We start from the raw sequence: 16,864 nt of genomic DNA on the forward strand, positions 1-16,864 counted from the left end.
TGATGGTGTTTAACCTACATGGACATCTGTAGTCGAATTATTTGCCAAATTATTAAATGTTGGACTTTAACCGCAGTTTGGCTCTTTCATTCAGGGAATTCATTCATGCCCCTCGCGACAAACGAGATATTTGATTCGAGGAACTGATCTAAGCGTGTATTTTTCATGCAATGTTTGATACCGCATGGCGAATGAGAGAAAAAAAACCTCCGCATTTCCCGGAAACTTAGATGCATACGGCAGGTAGTGTCAGAAAGCCGCGTGTGTTATTCCGGTCACAAAATGCGGTGCTAACATTTCTGCACTCAGTGCAATAGTAACTTAATTCGATACAAACAAACTGAATAAACAAAGAGCACTGGTCGCTCACTTACCAAATCTGTAGAGACAGGACAATCACCAGCAACTAGAGCCGCAACTATATGGAGAGAATACTACAAGCGAATCCAGATTTCAGCGTTTGCAGATGAGAACAGCTCTCAGGTAAACAATAATCCCCCTTAGACACGTAAGTTATTGTTGTCGAGCGTCGCGTACACTGTTAATCCACACGTGATCCAGATAAGCTCTCACAGAGAGAAAATGAAAACGAAACTTAACGGCAGCAAACTATAAAAGCAACACTTCACGCTTGTTTTGCCAACACAACGTGGCATCTTTGTGGTGTAAGCACGGTGACACAAATGAATATTAATGAAGTTGCACAGCAGAGCGCGCTGATTGGTTTGAACCAAGCCTTACTCATGCATTAATGTATCACACTGTAAGACGTAATAAGACACACTCTGGCACAGACGCCCAGTCTGCACGCTGGAATACACGGTATTATGTCATGACCGTGACGCAGCTTCAAAAATTCTTTTTAAACAGGAAGTACGAATTTGCTTGAAATAACGTAAAAACAACCAATTTACACTTTTTAGTGAAATATAGGTGTCCTAATAGTGTTTTTAGCAGTGTGGGACACATATACGACTGTCAACAGCTCAAAAAAAGTGTTTTGGTGTTTCGTGACCCTTTAAGGCTGGCCTTTTACTCAGGTGTTTCCACAATTAATAAACCCACATTTGAGATGGCATAAGATGTGATTGGTTGACTGATTTGTCATATAGTCACATCATCTACCTGCAAATGTCTTTCCATCGTAGAATATACAATACAATTGAGCAGACAAAATTGTTATGCTCATCACACAGCACTTTATAATGTAATATCATAAAATGTGCATAATTTAGGTGGATGCAAACTTGTCTGTGTTGTATTGAATATGTACTCACTCTGGTTCTCTGACTCTTGGAGAGTATCCCCAAACCTCTGGACATCCGATTTCACCAATTCTCTCTCGTTCCTGCAGACGCCTTAAAGAAAAACATAAGTCATGCTTAAATGTGCATCCTCAAATGTAACTCCTTAACTGTCACCATGTCTGTTAAATTTTTTTTGGTCTAAACTTGAACTTTCCTTGACAAACCATATCAAATCACATCATATATTACTTTGAACTGTTAAGTTGTGAGCTGAAAAAAGTGGTGTGACATTTAAGGCAATAGTTCACCGTAAAAATGATAATTCTGTCATCATTTACTTATCTTCCTCTAGAAGAAACCCGAGTTTCTTATGTTAAACATAAAAATAGTATACTGATGAATGCTGGAAAACGTGTCATTCATTTACATTTAGCAGACGCTTTTATCCAAAGCGACTTACAAATGAGGACAAGGAAGCAATTTACACAACCAAGAACAACAATGAATAAGTGCTATAGGCAAGTTTCAGGTCTGTAAAGTCTAAGAAGGGAAGTATTAGCCAGCTTTCTTCAAAATATCTAGTTTTGTGTTTAACAGGAGAAGGAAATTTATAAAATATCAGCACCACGTGAGTGTCAATAAACGGTGAGGACATTTGTGAGCATCCTATGGAACCCTTTTACGGGTAAACAGGATATTTTCCTGCTATTAACATATACTTTTAGAAGAAGTATAATGAGAGTCTCTCTGACCTCGCGATGAAGGCTTCTTGTCTCTGTCGTTGAGCGTCGTCTCTTTTTTCATAGTAATCGGAGAATCCGTGATCTCTGTCCGACCAGGTCTGTCGGTCCCTTTCCCTTGACCTCGAGCGACTGCGGGAATACGCCATTCGGAAGCGGTTTCTGCTGCGGTCTTTGTCGCCGTGTCGTGATTTGTGCTCGTCTTCATGGTTGTGTCTGTGGTTCTTCAGTGCTCGGTCCGGGGATCGGCTGCTGGAGCGGCTGTGTCTGCGTCTCCTCGGGCTCACCGAGCCTGAATGCTTTACGTCTAGCTCAGGCATTACTACACTATAACGACGTCTTTGATTCCCTTATTTTGTTCTGTTAAAAGGGACGTATTGGTTACGTTTTGCTAGTCATGTCGCAGTTCACCAAGAACGAGCCAAGCTAATCCAGCTAGATTTGTATGTTAGCAAACAGCGGTTTTAAATCACTTTTAGCACTGCGACAAAATACTTAGTTAGGAATATTATGAATGTGTTGAGACACACCGTGAAACCTAAAGACAACTTAAACGCAAAACATACACACTAGCAACGCTGAACTTTAGCCTGCTTGTGTTTATGTTTCCGCTACGCTAAATTCTTCTAATGTGACGTACATCTCATTGGCACGAAGCCTGCTCAATAGCGCCCCCTGGTGACATCTTCTTCTTCTTCTTCTTCGTTTTATGGCGAGTTGCGAACCAACTTTAAAGGTGCATATCGCCACCTACTGTGATGGAGTGTGAAGAGGTTGAACTGGTTTCCTAAATTCTATTGTATAATCCACTATTTTTAATGAACCTTATTACTGCCTTTATTTGTCTTCCTGAATCTAAACCATCTTTTAATAAACCCTTTATTGTGAAATCCTGGTATCCTAAACTATGCAATTCCTCTTTAAGGTTTCTTCTTTCATTTTTATATGCTTTGCACCTTTTTAAAACATGTTCTACTGTCTCATCTGTTAGACATGTGTTGCATAAACCTGTCTCATGTTTCCCCATTATGTGTAATGTTTGATTTAAAAATGTATGTCCTGTTCTTAAACGTGTTAAAATAACTTGTTCTCTTCGACTAAGATTATGTGATATTTTGCTTTTCTTTACTGTTTTTTGGATCTTATGATAATGTCTTCCTGTGTTATTGGACTCCCAAACTTTCTGCCATTTCCTATTACAAGCTTCTAAGATTAAGCCTTTTCCTTCTGCTCTGCTTAGTGAAATGTGTCTAATTGGTTCATTTTGTTGTAGAGATTCTTTAGCTATTTTATCTGCCTCCTCATTGCCCTGAATACCGACATGCGCTGGAACCCACATTAAATGAACTATTACTCCCATCTGTGTTAGATTATTAAACTTGATCATAATTTCTGTTAGAATGTCATTTCTTTTCGATTCCATTGATTTTAAACTCATCAAGACAGCCATTGAATCAGAACATATTAGAGCTTTATCAGGTCTGGTTTCATATATCCACTCTAATGCCATCAAAATTGCAACCATCTCAGCTGTGTATACAGAGGTTCCATCTGATATCCTTTCAGACTTCCTCACTTCAAGCACTGGGACATAGAATGCCACTCCTGTCCTTCCTGATTCCATACTCTTTGAACCATCTGTATATATTTGTAGATATGAGTAATATTTATTAATAATGTAGTTCTTGACATATGTGTTTATGTTATCAGTCTCTTCCATCTCTCTTTTGTTTTCATGTAATTTTAAATCTACTTTTGGTTGTTCAAGTAACCAAGGTGGAATTGGTGACATTACATTTATTGATGCAAAAGTTAATATATCTAGACCATTCTCATTTACCCATTCTTTGATTTTCCAGGCAAAGCCCTTCCCTTGTGTATTTATAAGTTCCCAGGAATCATTCAAAACATTTTTTACAGGATGATTCTCACTTTGTCCCTGTAGATTTATCCAGTACGCCAAAGCCAATTTTTGTCTTCTTATATAAAGTGGTGTTTCTGATGTCTCTATTTGAAGAGCAGCTATAGGTGTTGTTTTAACTGCCCCTAAAATAATTCTTAACGCTTTAGTTTGCATAATGTCTAGTTTTTTTAATAATGTTGATGATGCTGATTCATATACAATGCATCCATAGTCAATACTAGATCGCATAAGTCCATCATAAATTCCTTTTAACGACTGTTTGTCAGCACCCCAGTCTTGTCCTGACACTGCTCTCATTAAATTTAATATCTTTCCACATTTCTTTAATATATAATCTATATGATTCTTCCATGTTAACTTTTGATCAAACCATAATCCTAAATACTTAAAATTTTCAACTTTCTCTAAACATGATCCATATAGTGTAAGCTGTTTATTCACTGTTATTTTCTTCTTTGTAAAAATTTGATAACATGTTTTTGATGTTGAAAATTTGAAACCCCAATCTAATGACCATTTCTCTACTGTATTTATAGCTTCTTGAATTTTATACAAATTAAATGCAATATTCCTTCCTCTTTTCCACATTATTCCATCATCTGCGTACAATGCTGTATTAATTCCTGGATGAACATTTTTAAAAATATCATTAATCATAATGTTAAAAAGTATGGGACTGATCACACTTCCCTGTGGTGTTCCGTTTTCTATATTCACAATTTGTGAAACTTCACTACCCACTTGGACTTGAATTGTTCTATCAAATAAAAAACTCAATACCCAATTAAACATTCTTCCTTCTATTCCAATTGTTTTCATTTTAATTAATAATCCCTCTTTCCAGAGCATATCATATGCTTTTTCCATATCAAAATAAATTGCTACCAATCCCTCTTTAACTGCTATAGCTTTTTTTACTTCTGTTTCCAATTTAACTAATGCATCTAATGTTGACCTTCCTTTTCTGAAACCGTATTGATATGGTGCTAAAATTTCTTTAATGTCAAATATATAATTAAGCCTATTTACAATCATTTTCTCCATTAGTTTGCACAGGTTTGATGTAAGAGCAATTGGTCTGTAATTCTCTGCTATTGAAGCATCTTTCCCTGGTTTAGCTATGGGTATTATTATAGCATGCTTCCAAGACCTTGGTAATCTCCCTTCTGTCCAAATTTTATTATACAAGTCCAATACAAGTTTCAGTATTTTATCATTTACTTGCTTAAGCATAATGTAGTAAATTCCATCTCGTCCAGGTGCTGTATGTTTAATCTTATTCATAACTTGCTTAAGTTCCCACATTTTAAACTCCTCATCTAATGCTCCCACTCCTTTTTGTCTTTTATTATAAATGTCTTCATGTTGAGTCAAAATTTCTGTTCTTTTCTTTCTATAATTCTCACTGAGGTTTTCTTTACTATGAGCTTTCTGAAAGGTATTAACTAGTAACTCTGCCTTCTCCTTTTCTGTAATAGCCGTTTTCCCTTCTCCTGATATTACTGGTATATTTCTAGTTTTATAAACTCCAATCATCTTTTTTAACATATTCCATACTTCTCCTAATTGTGTTTCCTTTCCAATAAATGCACAATACTCCCTCCAATATTTCTTTTTTGCTTGTTTAATTGTTCTTCTTGCCTTTGCTCTCTCCCTTTGATATTCTATTACAGCTTCTGGTGTCAAAGTTCTTTTCAACATTCTAAATGCTTTATTTCTACTTTTTATTGAGTTTTTACATTCGTTATTCCACCAAGGCACAATCTTCTTTTTACTATTCCCATTAGTTTTCGGTATACATTCTTCTGCAGTTGTGATTAAAATTGAACTTAATTCCTCTGTACGTTTGTCAATGTCATCTTCTTTAGTAAAGTTCTTTACTTTTTCTTCACATATTTGATTATATTTTCCCCAATCAGCTTTCTCAAATTTCCATCTATTTTGTTTTATCAATATACTCCTTTGCATTTCTAATCCTATTGTACATATGATTGGAAAATGGTCACTTCCTACTGTTGACTGCTCTATTACCTCCCATTGGCATTTAACAGATATTGCAGCTGACACTATTGTTAAATCTAAACATGATTTTACTTGTTTTCTAATATTAAATCTTGTTCCCCTACCATCGTTTAAGCATACTAGTGAATTATCTTCCATATAATCTTCCACCACCATTCCATTTGTGTCTGTGTTCATACAACACATTCTCACTCCCAACTCGTCACATACTGACGCTTGGTCAGGAACCCTCGGCGTCAGTTATTGACGCACAGGGTACCCCTTTAGCGTCATATTTAGACGTGCAGGGATTCCCTATAGAATCTGTGCCTGAGCCTGAGGCGTCATAGGGAGACGCTGGAGGCTCGTATAATTACCAATAGATGTCAACAAACTTTTTAAAACCTGAATTACGCCTATTATCACAGTTTTCTTATTTTAAAAATATGTAATTTTTATTTTGTTTATGAAAAGCGTCTGTAAACGGGGTCGAAACTACTGTATGAATAAACTTCGGCCCACGTGACATCCCTTCACGGTGAGTTTAACGCCGCTCTGCTATTGGTCAAACTGCATCAGCGGTGAGTTCTCAGATGAGTTCAACTGTCAACATTAAATATTACGTTAATGCTGCATAATATATTTTTATTGGAGATTAGTTGGTGTTTATAAATATGTTATCATTTACTTTATATTTAATGAGTGAAAATATATTCGGTTGTCCAGTTTAGGGTAACTATGCCTAATAAAACTTTGATTCATTCATATTATTTATTATTTTTTTACTTTAAAAAAATATTACATTTCAAGTACTAAGTTTAAAAATGTTTTCGGCTGATATTTTTCATTTCTAAATTATTTATTAAAGTTGGGGTCATTGTATGTGGCGATCTATTTTTTACAGTCTATGCTCGCTATCCCAAGGTTCATTGCGATCCCAAGGTTCACTGCGGTTTTCCACAAGGTAAGTAAAAAGTAAACAAATAAACACGATTTGTTGATAAAGCATGTACTGTAAACTAGCGACGTTATCTAATTACATCAAGTTCATTTATTAAAAACATATTTTTCTAACATATAACGTTGGTCATGCATTAGAACAATATATACATTTTAAGATAAGGAACAGTGTAACCAGATTGTTGTTTTCCACAATAGAATTCGTGCAAAATCTATATATAATATGCAATATGCAACTCTAATAATACAAATGTATTCGTAATTGTTTCAATATTAAAGAACATCAAGTGTTTCCAGGTTTATTGTAAAAACAATTATTTTCCATGCCTTAAAAACACACACACACACACACACACACACACACACACACACACACACACACACACACACACACACACATATATATATATATATATAGCATAACAAAAGCTCAAGTATAACTTAAGCTGATGTATGTCACACAATGAATATCTTACACTATTACCAGTACAATTTGGCCTTTACCAATTTATTTAATAAAAGAAAGAATCTATCATCTCTAAATTGTGGTAAAGAGGCACAACAAGCTGTCTTCTTTTCAAATATTATGTCAGTCTGGATGGTAATGGTAAAATTCAAGGATTACCTTGCACCTTCTCAGAAATTTACCATTGTTCATATGTATTACAAGTGGCTGGATTGTTTTTAACACAAGCAACGTTTTTTTTAAATCATTATCTTAAACAGATTAAGGCTCATTTTGGACTACACTTACATTACTTTACAACTGCTTAATGCAGTACTGATGTATCTAGTAGTTTAGTGGGTTTAACTAATGTCACATCTGTTTTTATTCATTTCAGATGCAGAAACTTTTGACATATGAATTCATCTTGACTAAGGGTAATGTTTTTGTTCAGAATTAATCATTATTTAAAATCATTGTATTTTCTTTGTTATTATGTACAGATTTTAAAAGAATGTACTTTCTTTTAATAAAGAACTCTTCACAGCACTGCAGCTAAACAGTCACAACCTCACAGAGCTGCACAACTGCCCCACTCAGATCAGTGTTGAAGCTGGAACCTCATCTTGTGTACAGCAAAGGCAGAGCTGAAAATTCACTGTTTGTCTTGTATTGTGTGGTAAGTCATAGTTTTATTAATTTTTTTATTTTATTGCAACACTAAGTAGTCCATTCTGTGGCCAATATGATATAAAGGGCCTAAAATGGGACTGACGTGATCATTGTTTTGATTTCTAGATAAGTACTCATGGGGCTACACATGCAGCTGAAGTTAGCTTCATTGAGTAGGACATTTCTTTCAGTATACTCTTAAAGAGATTCACCCAAAAATGAAAATTCTGTCATTATTGACTCATCCTTCACTTGTTCCAAATATGTCTGACTTGCTTACTTCAGTTAAACACAAAAAAATTATATTTTAAAGAAAGATGAAAACCTGCAAACATTAACTTCCATAGTATTTGTTTTTTCCTACTATGTATGTCAATGTTTTCAGCTTTCCAGCTTTCTTCAAAAAACTTCCTTCATGTTCAACACAAAGTAACTTGGAAGTTTTTAAAAAAGGTTTACAACCACTTAAAGGAGAGTAAATAGTGAACTGTTCCTTTAACCCAATCTAGTTGACTTTACTAGAAAATTGTATAGAAACCCAGTGGCTTAAACCCATTACATTTTATGCAAGGTACAACTTAACAGCCATACTTGAATTAAAATATTACTGTAAGTTCAAGAAGATTGTAAAGGTTATTGGTTAATTTAAAGTGGGCTGTTTAGTTTCACCTTGTGTAAAAACATAAAGGATTTAAGGCAACATGTTTCGATGCAGTTTTCTAATAAAGTCAACTAGTTTGGGTTAAGAATGTAATGGGTTTCAGTAAAAGCAGTGAATCATGCAGGCATGAAATTAATGTTTAGCCTTGTAAAGCAATAAGCTTGTTATAGTTTAGAAATATTTTAGGGTGAAGCACAGTATGCTGTTGTAGTTTTCATATAATTGATGAGTCAAACATGAGATGTGTTTTAAATTGCAAGAAGTGAATTAACAATATGTTCATCAAGATTCAAATCTTGCATCTTATATTTTTTAAGGTTTTGGCCCAATAATACCCATATTCTGCTATTTAAAAAATCATGCTGGAATTTGTGTCAGCATTCCCTTCAATGAAAACTACAGCAGTGGACATCAGTGGTGATAAAAATGTATGTGAAGGATAATGGTGTTCATAATGAGAAGTGCAGTCCCTATCCTGATCTCTGAGTTTGTAGAACTGACAGATCTGCTTGGAATACATGGAAACATGCTGGAAATGTTTAACTTATTATACAGTTAATTCAAGAGTGCCAGGTTTAATGACACTTTACATATATAAATAAATATCACTGAACTTTCTAAATGAAACCTAACACTAATTCTTTGTTCAGTAATGATGTTGTGCACTTCTAATACTTTACAGTGGCAAAACCTGGAATAACACATGGGAGCCCTCCAGGAATTGCTGACACTTTACGCCCAAGTCTCCTCATGCTAACCGGATTGCAATATGACAGTCTAGTCAGCATAAACACCTGGACTCACCAAGCACACTTTGGTTCTCAGTGTTTTGTAAAAATAGTTTTTGCTATTCTTCAGTAAATACTTGAATATGTTTTGAACTTATTCTACTTTTGATGTTTAAGTTCAGAAAGTTGTTATTATAAACATAATTTGCATTTGTCATGAACTTGACTTCTTGTTGTTGTGAAAGCTGTTTATTATAATGGCATTTCCAAAGGCATCATTTGAAAAGATTTTTTGCAGTGCAGTTTTACTTGAGCTTGACATACCAGATGTATGACATGAATAAATATCACAAAATAAATATAATAATAATAATACAAAATATACATTTCCTTCAATTATAATTGTTTTTAATCATTTATATATGTATGGTAATATATTATTGCATTAAAAACTTATAAAATATATATTTTTGGTTAAAATATATATTTTTGCATTTTTGTGTGATTTTTATTATTTATTTTTATTTGTGGCATTATAAATAAATTATAAATGTTTCATTAAAAATGTATTGTGTTTATTTGCATACTCATTTACAATGAACTACTATTTATACTATTTAATGGGCACTATATTTGTCATTTAAGTTTGACATATATTTATATTTGTATACCTACATGATGCAGGGTTTAGTTACAGCAAATGCTTGAAATGTTTTCAAACATGAAGCTTTTTTATTATTTTATTATTCGTTTCAAATTAAGTATACTGCCTATGATCTGGTTTTACTATGATCATTTTGCACATCAGGTTACCCCCACAAAGTAATCTCACGGTAAATATACATTTGTATTTTTAATAAGACAATAAATAACATGTAATATTAATACACATTTTGATATTTAAGTTATATTATAAGGTTATAATCAACCTTCAGCCGGAAGATTACCAAATAGAGACAAAGTGTGACGTAGATTGCGACGTTGTGATTGGACTATAACTTCAAAGCCAAATTAAAAGATCCTTCGTGTTGCTAACTATGTTTTGCTAACTTTGCCACTTTACTAACAGTGTCCTTTATCAATGAGTTATCACTGTGTTTTAAATAGTTAACGATTAACCAAGATCGTAACCCTAAACTTAACCCTAACTACACCTTTCAAGGAACTACAATTTGTAGCGCCATGTCTTTCCCCTCCCATCTATACAGCGACAAAGGATTGTGGGTAATGTAGTTTAAAGCCTTTTTGTAATAAAATGGAACAGATACAAATTTTAATGAACTAAAGACTATCTGAATAAGGTCATTGTGCATATATTTATGACATATATGAAAGCCAGGCATAAATTTGTTATTTTACAATGAGTATTTTTTAAACAGCTTTTATTGACTTGATCAGTATATATCAGACTATTGAATCCAACATTATTTATTGAACATAGCATAGGTAATAGTCTTGCTGATATTCTCTCACTCATTTCTCGTTTGAAATGTGAATACTTTTTCATTTTCTACGGGGCTCTACTCATCCCCTTTGAGTAAAAGGGCAGTTAACCTATGTAGATGTATTATCTTCAACATGGACAAGAAATTGTATTGTCACATGTACAGTTGTGGTAAAAAAAAAAAAAAAAAAAAGCTGTAAAAATAAGCTAAACATTAGTATCCTCTTTAATTACAAGTTATTAGCAATAGTGATCTATGTTCATCACAAATGTTATGAGTTCAGAATAATATGTGTGGATGTAATTCTGAAAGTGTGTTTCATTAATGGTCATCATGTGATATTTAATTGTTTTCACTTTATTTGAAATATGGATAAAAGCTCTTTTAAAATATGTAAATGTTTATAAATAAAACCTTTTTAAAGATGTATTTGTTTAAAAACCAATCTGATTATTTTTACTTTCTAAATCTTCAACTGTTTGTGTAACAGTATGATTTGATGACAATGGATGAACTTGTGTTTAATAATGATTCCACATAATGTCTTTGTCCTGCATGTGGGTTAATTTGTTAATTATTTTTTTTATGATCAAATGATTGTAAGATTTGCTGCATTGTAAGAATCATGAAAATATTGAGAAATGAGGTAACAATGATGAAAAGATATCCTTTCAAATGCTGTGAATAGTTCAAACCTCCAAATGATTAAAAATACATAGCCATTAACCAACAAAATAAAAATGCAAACATTCAAATTATCTAAACTAGAAGTAAAATAGTTCTGTGCTGTATTTAAAAGTTACTGTGTAGTTCTATGTCTACCAAAAATACATATTTCAATACATATTTTATTTTCATTCATTCATTTTCTTTTTGGCTTAGTACCTTTATTAACCAGGGGTCGCCACAGTGCTATGAACCGCCAACTTTTCCAGCATGTTTTTATGCAGCAGATGCTCTTCCAGCCGCAATCCATCTCTTGGAAAATATTTTATTTTTTATCTTGCATTCAATAAAACATTATACAAAGTTAATTTTTATTTTCAGAATAACAACAGTCGCACTGTTATCTCACAACAAGTGCAGCAGTTTTTTGTTAGACATTCTAACAAATTAATACAAATGTTTCAAAGTAAGGACAAAAATAAAAGGAGATTAATTTTTTTTTTTTTTTAGAAAAATCCATGAGGACCAAATGGATCCATCAGATCTTTGATGTAAATCATAGGTTAATTTTTCCAGAGGTAGAAGTGTGGTTGCCTGACTCAGCCACATATTGACTGGAGGTATCTGAGCAGTTGACCATAATAATGTACATTTTTTGCCCAAGTATATGCAAAAATTAAATTTATCATAAAAATGTATCATAAAATTAATATTTTAAAAGCTCTTAATGTCACTTAATGTTATAATTTCATTTTAATATAGAGTTCCTTAAATCGTTATATGTTGTAAGCAGTTAGGCATACAATAATGCTCTTAATTTACAACACTGATTGATTTTAGAGGAATGCTTACATACTGTACATATCTATGTATTTAAAAAAAAAGACAATTTGGTTATAGATGATGACAATTTTATTTAATTTTTTACAGATTTTATTACATGCTTTAGATTCAGGGTTAAGGTCATCCTCTTCTGGATTACAGTAAAAGAAAATCCACAGTCAATGTCATACTCATCAGCTGGAGCTTTATTTAAAAAAAATCTATGTTCTCTGCTCCAGCCAAAACTTGCAGGTACCTTGCAGGTCTCTAGATTGCACCATCGTATTGTTGTTTATTTCTCAGTTATTTTGTTGCTTTTTGAGAATGATGATCCATAGACCTTTCAACCCCTCTTCGTTAAGGCCACATGTCGAATCTTAAAAGAAGAACACAACAACATAAAAATATATTAATATCCTTTGGACTGGGTAACCTTATGCTTATGTCTGTGCCAAAAAATACAAATACATACCAGTACATTTCAGTAGCAAACAAGCAAGAATGTTCTTTGAAAGAACCAGGATGAGTTGAAAGGTATTTATAGTGGTTGACCATCTCTGCCACAAGAATCCACTGCTTCTCCTGAAGAATCCTGACTAGCAGGATGATGTTGAACACCCTCCTCTTTGTTGCTGGGTCAGCAGAGTCTGAAATATATTTATGAAAAGAAAGTTGTATAACAAGGATTATACGTCAACTTTTAAAGAATCAACACTGACAGAAGTCTAGTGTACATACCATGCAATATGACGAAGACATCCACATCACTTCTTCTTTTTGTTGTCTTTGCTTCTGCTACTGAAAAAAAAAATGACAGTAATAGTAACACAATTTTTCATGACTACATGTAATATTAATAAGAAGTTCCTCACCCTCTGCCCACTCCTCTACATCACAGACCAAAGTCTTCCAATTGGTTTCCGGTCACTGCCAGTTTTATGGATTCTGTTTTGCAACTTGCTTTGCAGAGCTGTTGCGGTCTACAATGATAAGCAATCAAAAAATCACAATACTATTTAAATAGGTTACTGAACAACTAAAACAAATTCAACTGGATATTGTTACCTTCTGATATCAACAGGTCAGCGAGATGGCCAAATTGTTGAATATCTGCTAATTCCAGCACATGACCATGAGAGTTACAGTAGCATGTCTGGTCACTGCAATCCTATAGAAGAAATATTGCACTGTTCAACCTCCTTCCCAAAAGTAAAACCAGGCATATCCTGGTATGCCTCACTCCATTTCACCTGGTTAACATATACAAACAAACAAACAAACAAACAAACAAACAAATAAATAAATAAATAAGTAAACCAATAAGTTTTGGCATTTACCTGTAGATCAGTTTAAGATAATCATATAGCTCATCTATCTCAGATATAAACTCATGTTATTAGGCATGAAACACACTAAAATCATGGGCTTAAAGATGGTGCTGAAACTTTGGACAGCTTTTTGCAACTCTTTGGAGGTAGTGTCATTAGTTGATGTAGTCCACAAATCTTCCTGTCAATTCTTAATCCTTAGCTGTAAATAAACCTTCAAAAATGCCAGTGTTTGAAAAAGGAATGAAACAGTACAGAACAAGTGCATAACAGTTTCTATCTTCTAATCTAATTTTCTTAGGTGAACATCACAGAGCTGTTTTCTTGTTAATTTAGTTTCAACACATACAGTTTAAAGTACCTCGTGCATTCTTGAAATGGTTATGCTTATGGTTAACATCTACTTAAATTGGCAGTATATCTAGTGTGGAAGCAGAACAGATGAAGGGCTTCTTCTTGCAAATACTATCCACCTTGTGTTGCACAGACTCCCACTCAAGAATATCTCAGAAAAATGTCTGCTGAGATCTTAGCAGTCCATTAAAAATAATTATACCAACATCTTTTCCACCAATGGAAAGAATATAAAAATACTTTAGGATATATTAATACTTGCATGACCAAATCTGAGATAAAAAGGCCATCAGTATGCCTTAGTTTAAATAAAACCAAAATTTTACTCTAGCCCACTGTCACCTAGATCTACAGATACAGGGACTAATGGAAACAATGAAGTACACACTGACAGTCACTGGAGCAAGGCCCTCTCACAGTTGGGAAGATTGGAGTTCCTATGAGCTGTACCAGATAAAAACAACAAAAAAATGTACATTTATAACATTTCTAACTTATCCTAAGACTAGTAGACAAGCAGCATAAGCAGTTCTAATTTCCTAAACCCCAATGTGGGCAGTTGATGGCCTAAAAGGTGTCATAAAATCAGACAAAACAAAATACTTTCTGAAAAAGAAAAAAAATGGTTGGCCACTATCAACACCCAGAACAATTAGTTTTAAACAGTTAGGCCACAATATTTTGTGAGCTTATGCTGTAGTTTTTTAATGTTTGTCATAAACAATAGTAATAGTAAAACTAATGCGTTTCTTTCTGTTATTACAATAGTAGTGAAAGAATAAATGCATTTTATCTAATACAATCACATATGCCTAAACAATGTAGATATTTAATATACATGGAATGAAAAACTTCACTAACCCTTGACTGATTCCAGAGTGGTCTTGGCCTTCCTTACATGGTGGTGCTTTCTGCAGATCACCAAGTTGTCATCAAAACTTGAGCTTATAATTGAGATCTTGATGATAAATCTGAGTATTAAGGAATCACTCATGGTGATAGGCAGAAACAGGCTGAAAGACACAAGAATTAATCAAACAAATATAAATGTGTTAACAGAGATAGAGAGACAAGTGCAATTTAACATATAAACATGGGTAAAGTGATTTTACTTTTTGCTTATTAGAAAACAAAATTGGATTTTTAAAGAAATCTAAAGAACCTGAAAAGAGCAAAGAAAAAATATTCATATCTGAACAGTGAACACCTTATAATGTACACCTGTATATATATATATATATATATATATATATATATATATGTGTGTGTGTGTGTGTGTGTGTGTGTGTGTGGTAGATTAAGCTATTTTTTTGTTTAGTTTTGTGTTGTACAATGAATAAAATGTGCTCAGACGGGCAAAATATCTGCCTTTTTTCTTTAAAGGCATGGAAAATAATTGTTTTTACAATAAACCTTTGGAAACACTTGATGTTCTTTAATATTGAAACAATTACGAATACATTTGTATTATTAGAGTTGCATATTGCATATTATATATAGATTTTGCACGAATTCTATTGTGGAAAACAACAATCTGGTTACACTGTTCCTTATCTTAAAATGTATATATTGTTCTAATGCATGACCAACGTTATATGTGAGAAAAATATGTTTTTAATAAATGAACTTGATGTAATTAGATAACGTCGCTAGTTTACAGTACATGCTTTATCAACAAATCGTGTTTATTTGTTTACTTTTTACTTACCTTGTGGAAAACCGCAGTGAACCTTGGGATCGCAATGAACCTTGGGATAGCGAGCATAGACTGTAAAAAATAGATCGCCACATACAATGACCCCAACTTTAATAAATAATTTAGAAATGAAAAATATCAGCCGAAAACATTTTTAAACTTAGTACTTGAAATGTAATATTTTTTTAAAGTAAAAAAATAATAAATAATATGAATGAATCAAAGTTTTATTAGGCATAGTTACCCTAAACTGGACAACCGAATATATTTTCACTCATTAAATATAAAGTAAATGATAACATATTTATAAACACCAACTAATCTCCAATAAAAATATATTATGCAGCATTAACGTAATATTTAATGTTGACAGTTGAACTCATCTGAGAACTCACCGCTGATGCAGTTTGACCAATAGCAGAGCGGCGTTAAACTCACCGTGAAGGGATGTCACGTGGGCCGAAGTTTATTCATACAGTAGTTTCGACCCCGTTTACAGACGCTTTTCATAAACAAAATAAAAATTACATATTTTTAAAATAAGAAAACTGTGATAATAGGCGTAATTCAGGTTTTAAAAAGTTTGTTGACATCTATTGGTAATTATACGAGCCTCCAGCGTCTCCCTATGACGCCTCAGGCTCAGGCACAGATTCTATAGGGAATCCCTGCACGTCTAAATATGACGCTAAAGGGGTACCCTGTGCGTCAATAACTGACGCCGAGGGTTCCTGACCAAGCGTCAGTATATGACGAGTTGGGAGTGAGAACGTGTTGGTTCATACTACCCCATACCACACTATGTGCATTAAAATCCCCACACCATATTCCTATACCTTCATCTTTTCTCCAAATTTTATTCAGCTCCATTAAGGATATTTGCTTACATGGATTGTAAAAATTTATTATTGATACTTTCCCTAGTGCTGTCCACACTTCAACTTTAACACATTCATATTGTGAATCTATACTTATTTCCCTATAAGCCACCCCATTTTTTATAAATGTTGCACACCCACCACCTGAAGTTCCTGCTCTGTCTTTTCTAATAGATATATACCCTGGAATGACAAAATCCAATCGCGATTTAAGCCATGTTTCCTGAATACATATTAAATCAGGCACATTTGTCATTTCATGTATAACTTTCTTAAATTCTTGACCATTCGCGATTA

At 33.4% G+C, this 16,864-nt stretch overlaps 1 protein-coding gene and 2 long non-coding RNA genes across 12 annotated transcripts in view; 1 reads left to right on the plus strand and 2 right to left on the minus strand.

The window, feature by feature from the left end:
- Nucleotides 1-2,568, minus strand: part of nkap (NFKB activating protein) — an 8,202-nt gene extending 5,634 nt beyond the window's left edge. The window contains 2 exon segments of the mRNA NM_001003414.1: nucleotides 1,278-1,358; nucleotides 2,000-2,568. Coding sequence (NP_001003414.1) covers nucleotides 1,278-1,358; nucleotides 2,000-2,307 — 389 coding nt within the window. The 5' untranslated portion in view covers nucleotides 2,308-2,568.
- A 3,806-nt stretch (nucleotides 2,569-6,374) lies between these two features.
- LOC137496840 (uncharacterized) lies at nucleotides 6,375-9,943 on the plus strand. Its single transcript, XR_012389876.1, has 5 exons — nucleotides 6,375-6,450; nucleotides 6,817-6,876; nucleotides 7,715-7,754; nucleotides 7,853-7,996; nucleotides 9,333-9,943. It is a non-coding gene; the product is annotated as an uncharacterized lncRNA (long non-coding RNA).
- A 2,556-nt stretch (nucleotides 9,944-12,499) lies between these two features.
- On the minus strand, nucleotides 12,500-16,394 carry LOC141377553 (uncharacterized). 10 transcript variants are annotated; one of them, XR_012389878.1, is made up of 9 exons: nucleotides 16,128-16,373; nucleotides 15,702-15,761; nucleotides 14,855-15,006; nucleotides 14,386-14,437; nucleotides 13,377-13,561; nucleotides 13,184-13,291; nucleotides 13,050-13,109; nucleotides 12,784-12,958; nucleotides 12,500-12,687 (listed from the first exon to the last, which is right to left on the minus strand). It is a non-coding gene; the product is annotated as an uncharacterized lncRNA (long non-coding RNA). The 10 variants fall into 10 exon arrangements; XR_012389877.1 differs by lacking the exon at nucleotides 14,386-14,437 and having other exon boundaries at nucleotides 16,128-16,394; XR_012389884.1 differs by lacking the exon at nucleotides 16,128-16,373 and having other exon boundaries at nucleotides 13,050-13,106; nucleotides 13,377-13,479; nucleotides 15,702-15,744.
- Between the last annotated feature and the right edge of the window lie 470 nt (nucleotides 16,395-16,864).

Source organism: Danio rerio, chromosome 14 (genome assembly GCF_049306965.1).
Source record: "Danio rerio strain Tuebingen ecotype United States chromosome 14, GRCz12tu, whole genome shotgun sequence".
Taxonomy (NCBI): Eukaryota; Metazoa; Chordata; class Actinopteri; order Cypriniformes; family Danionidae; genus Danio; species Danio rerio.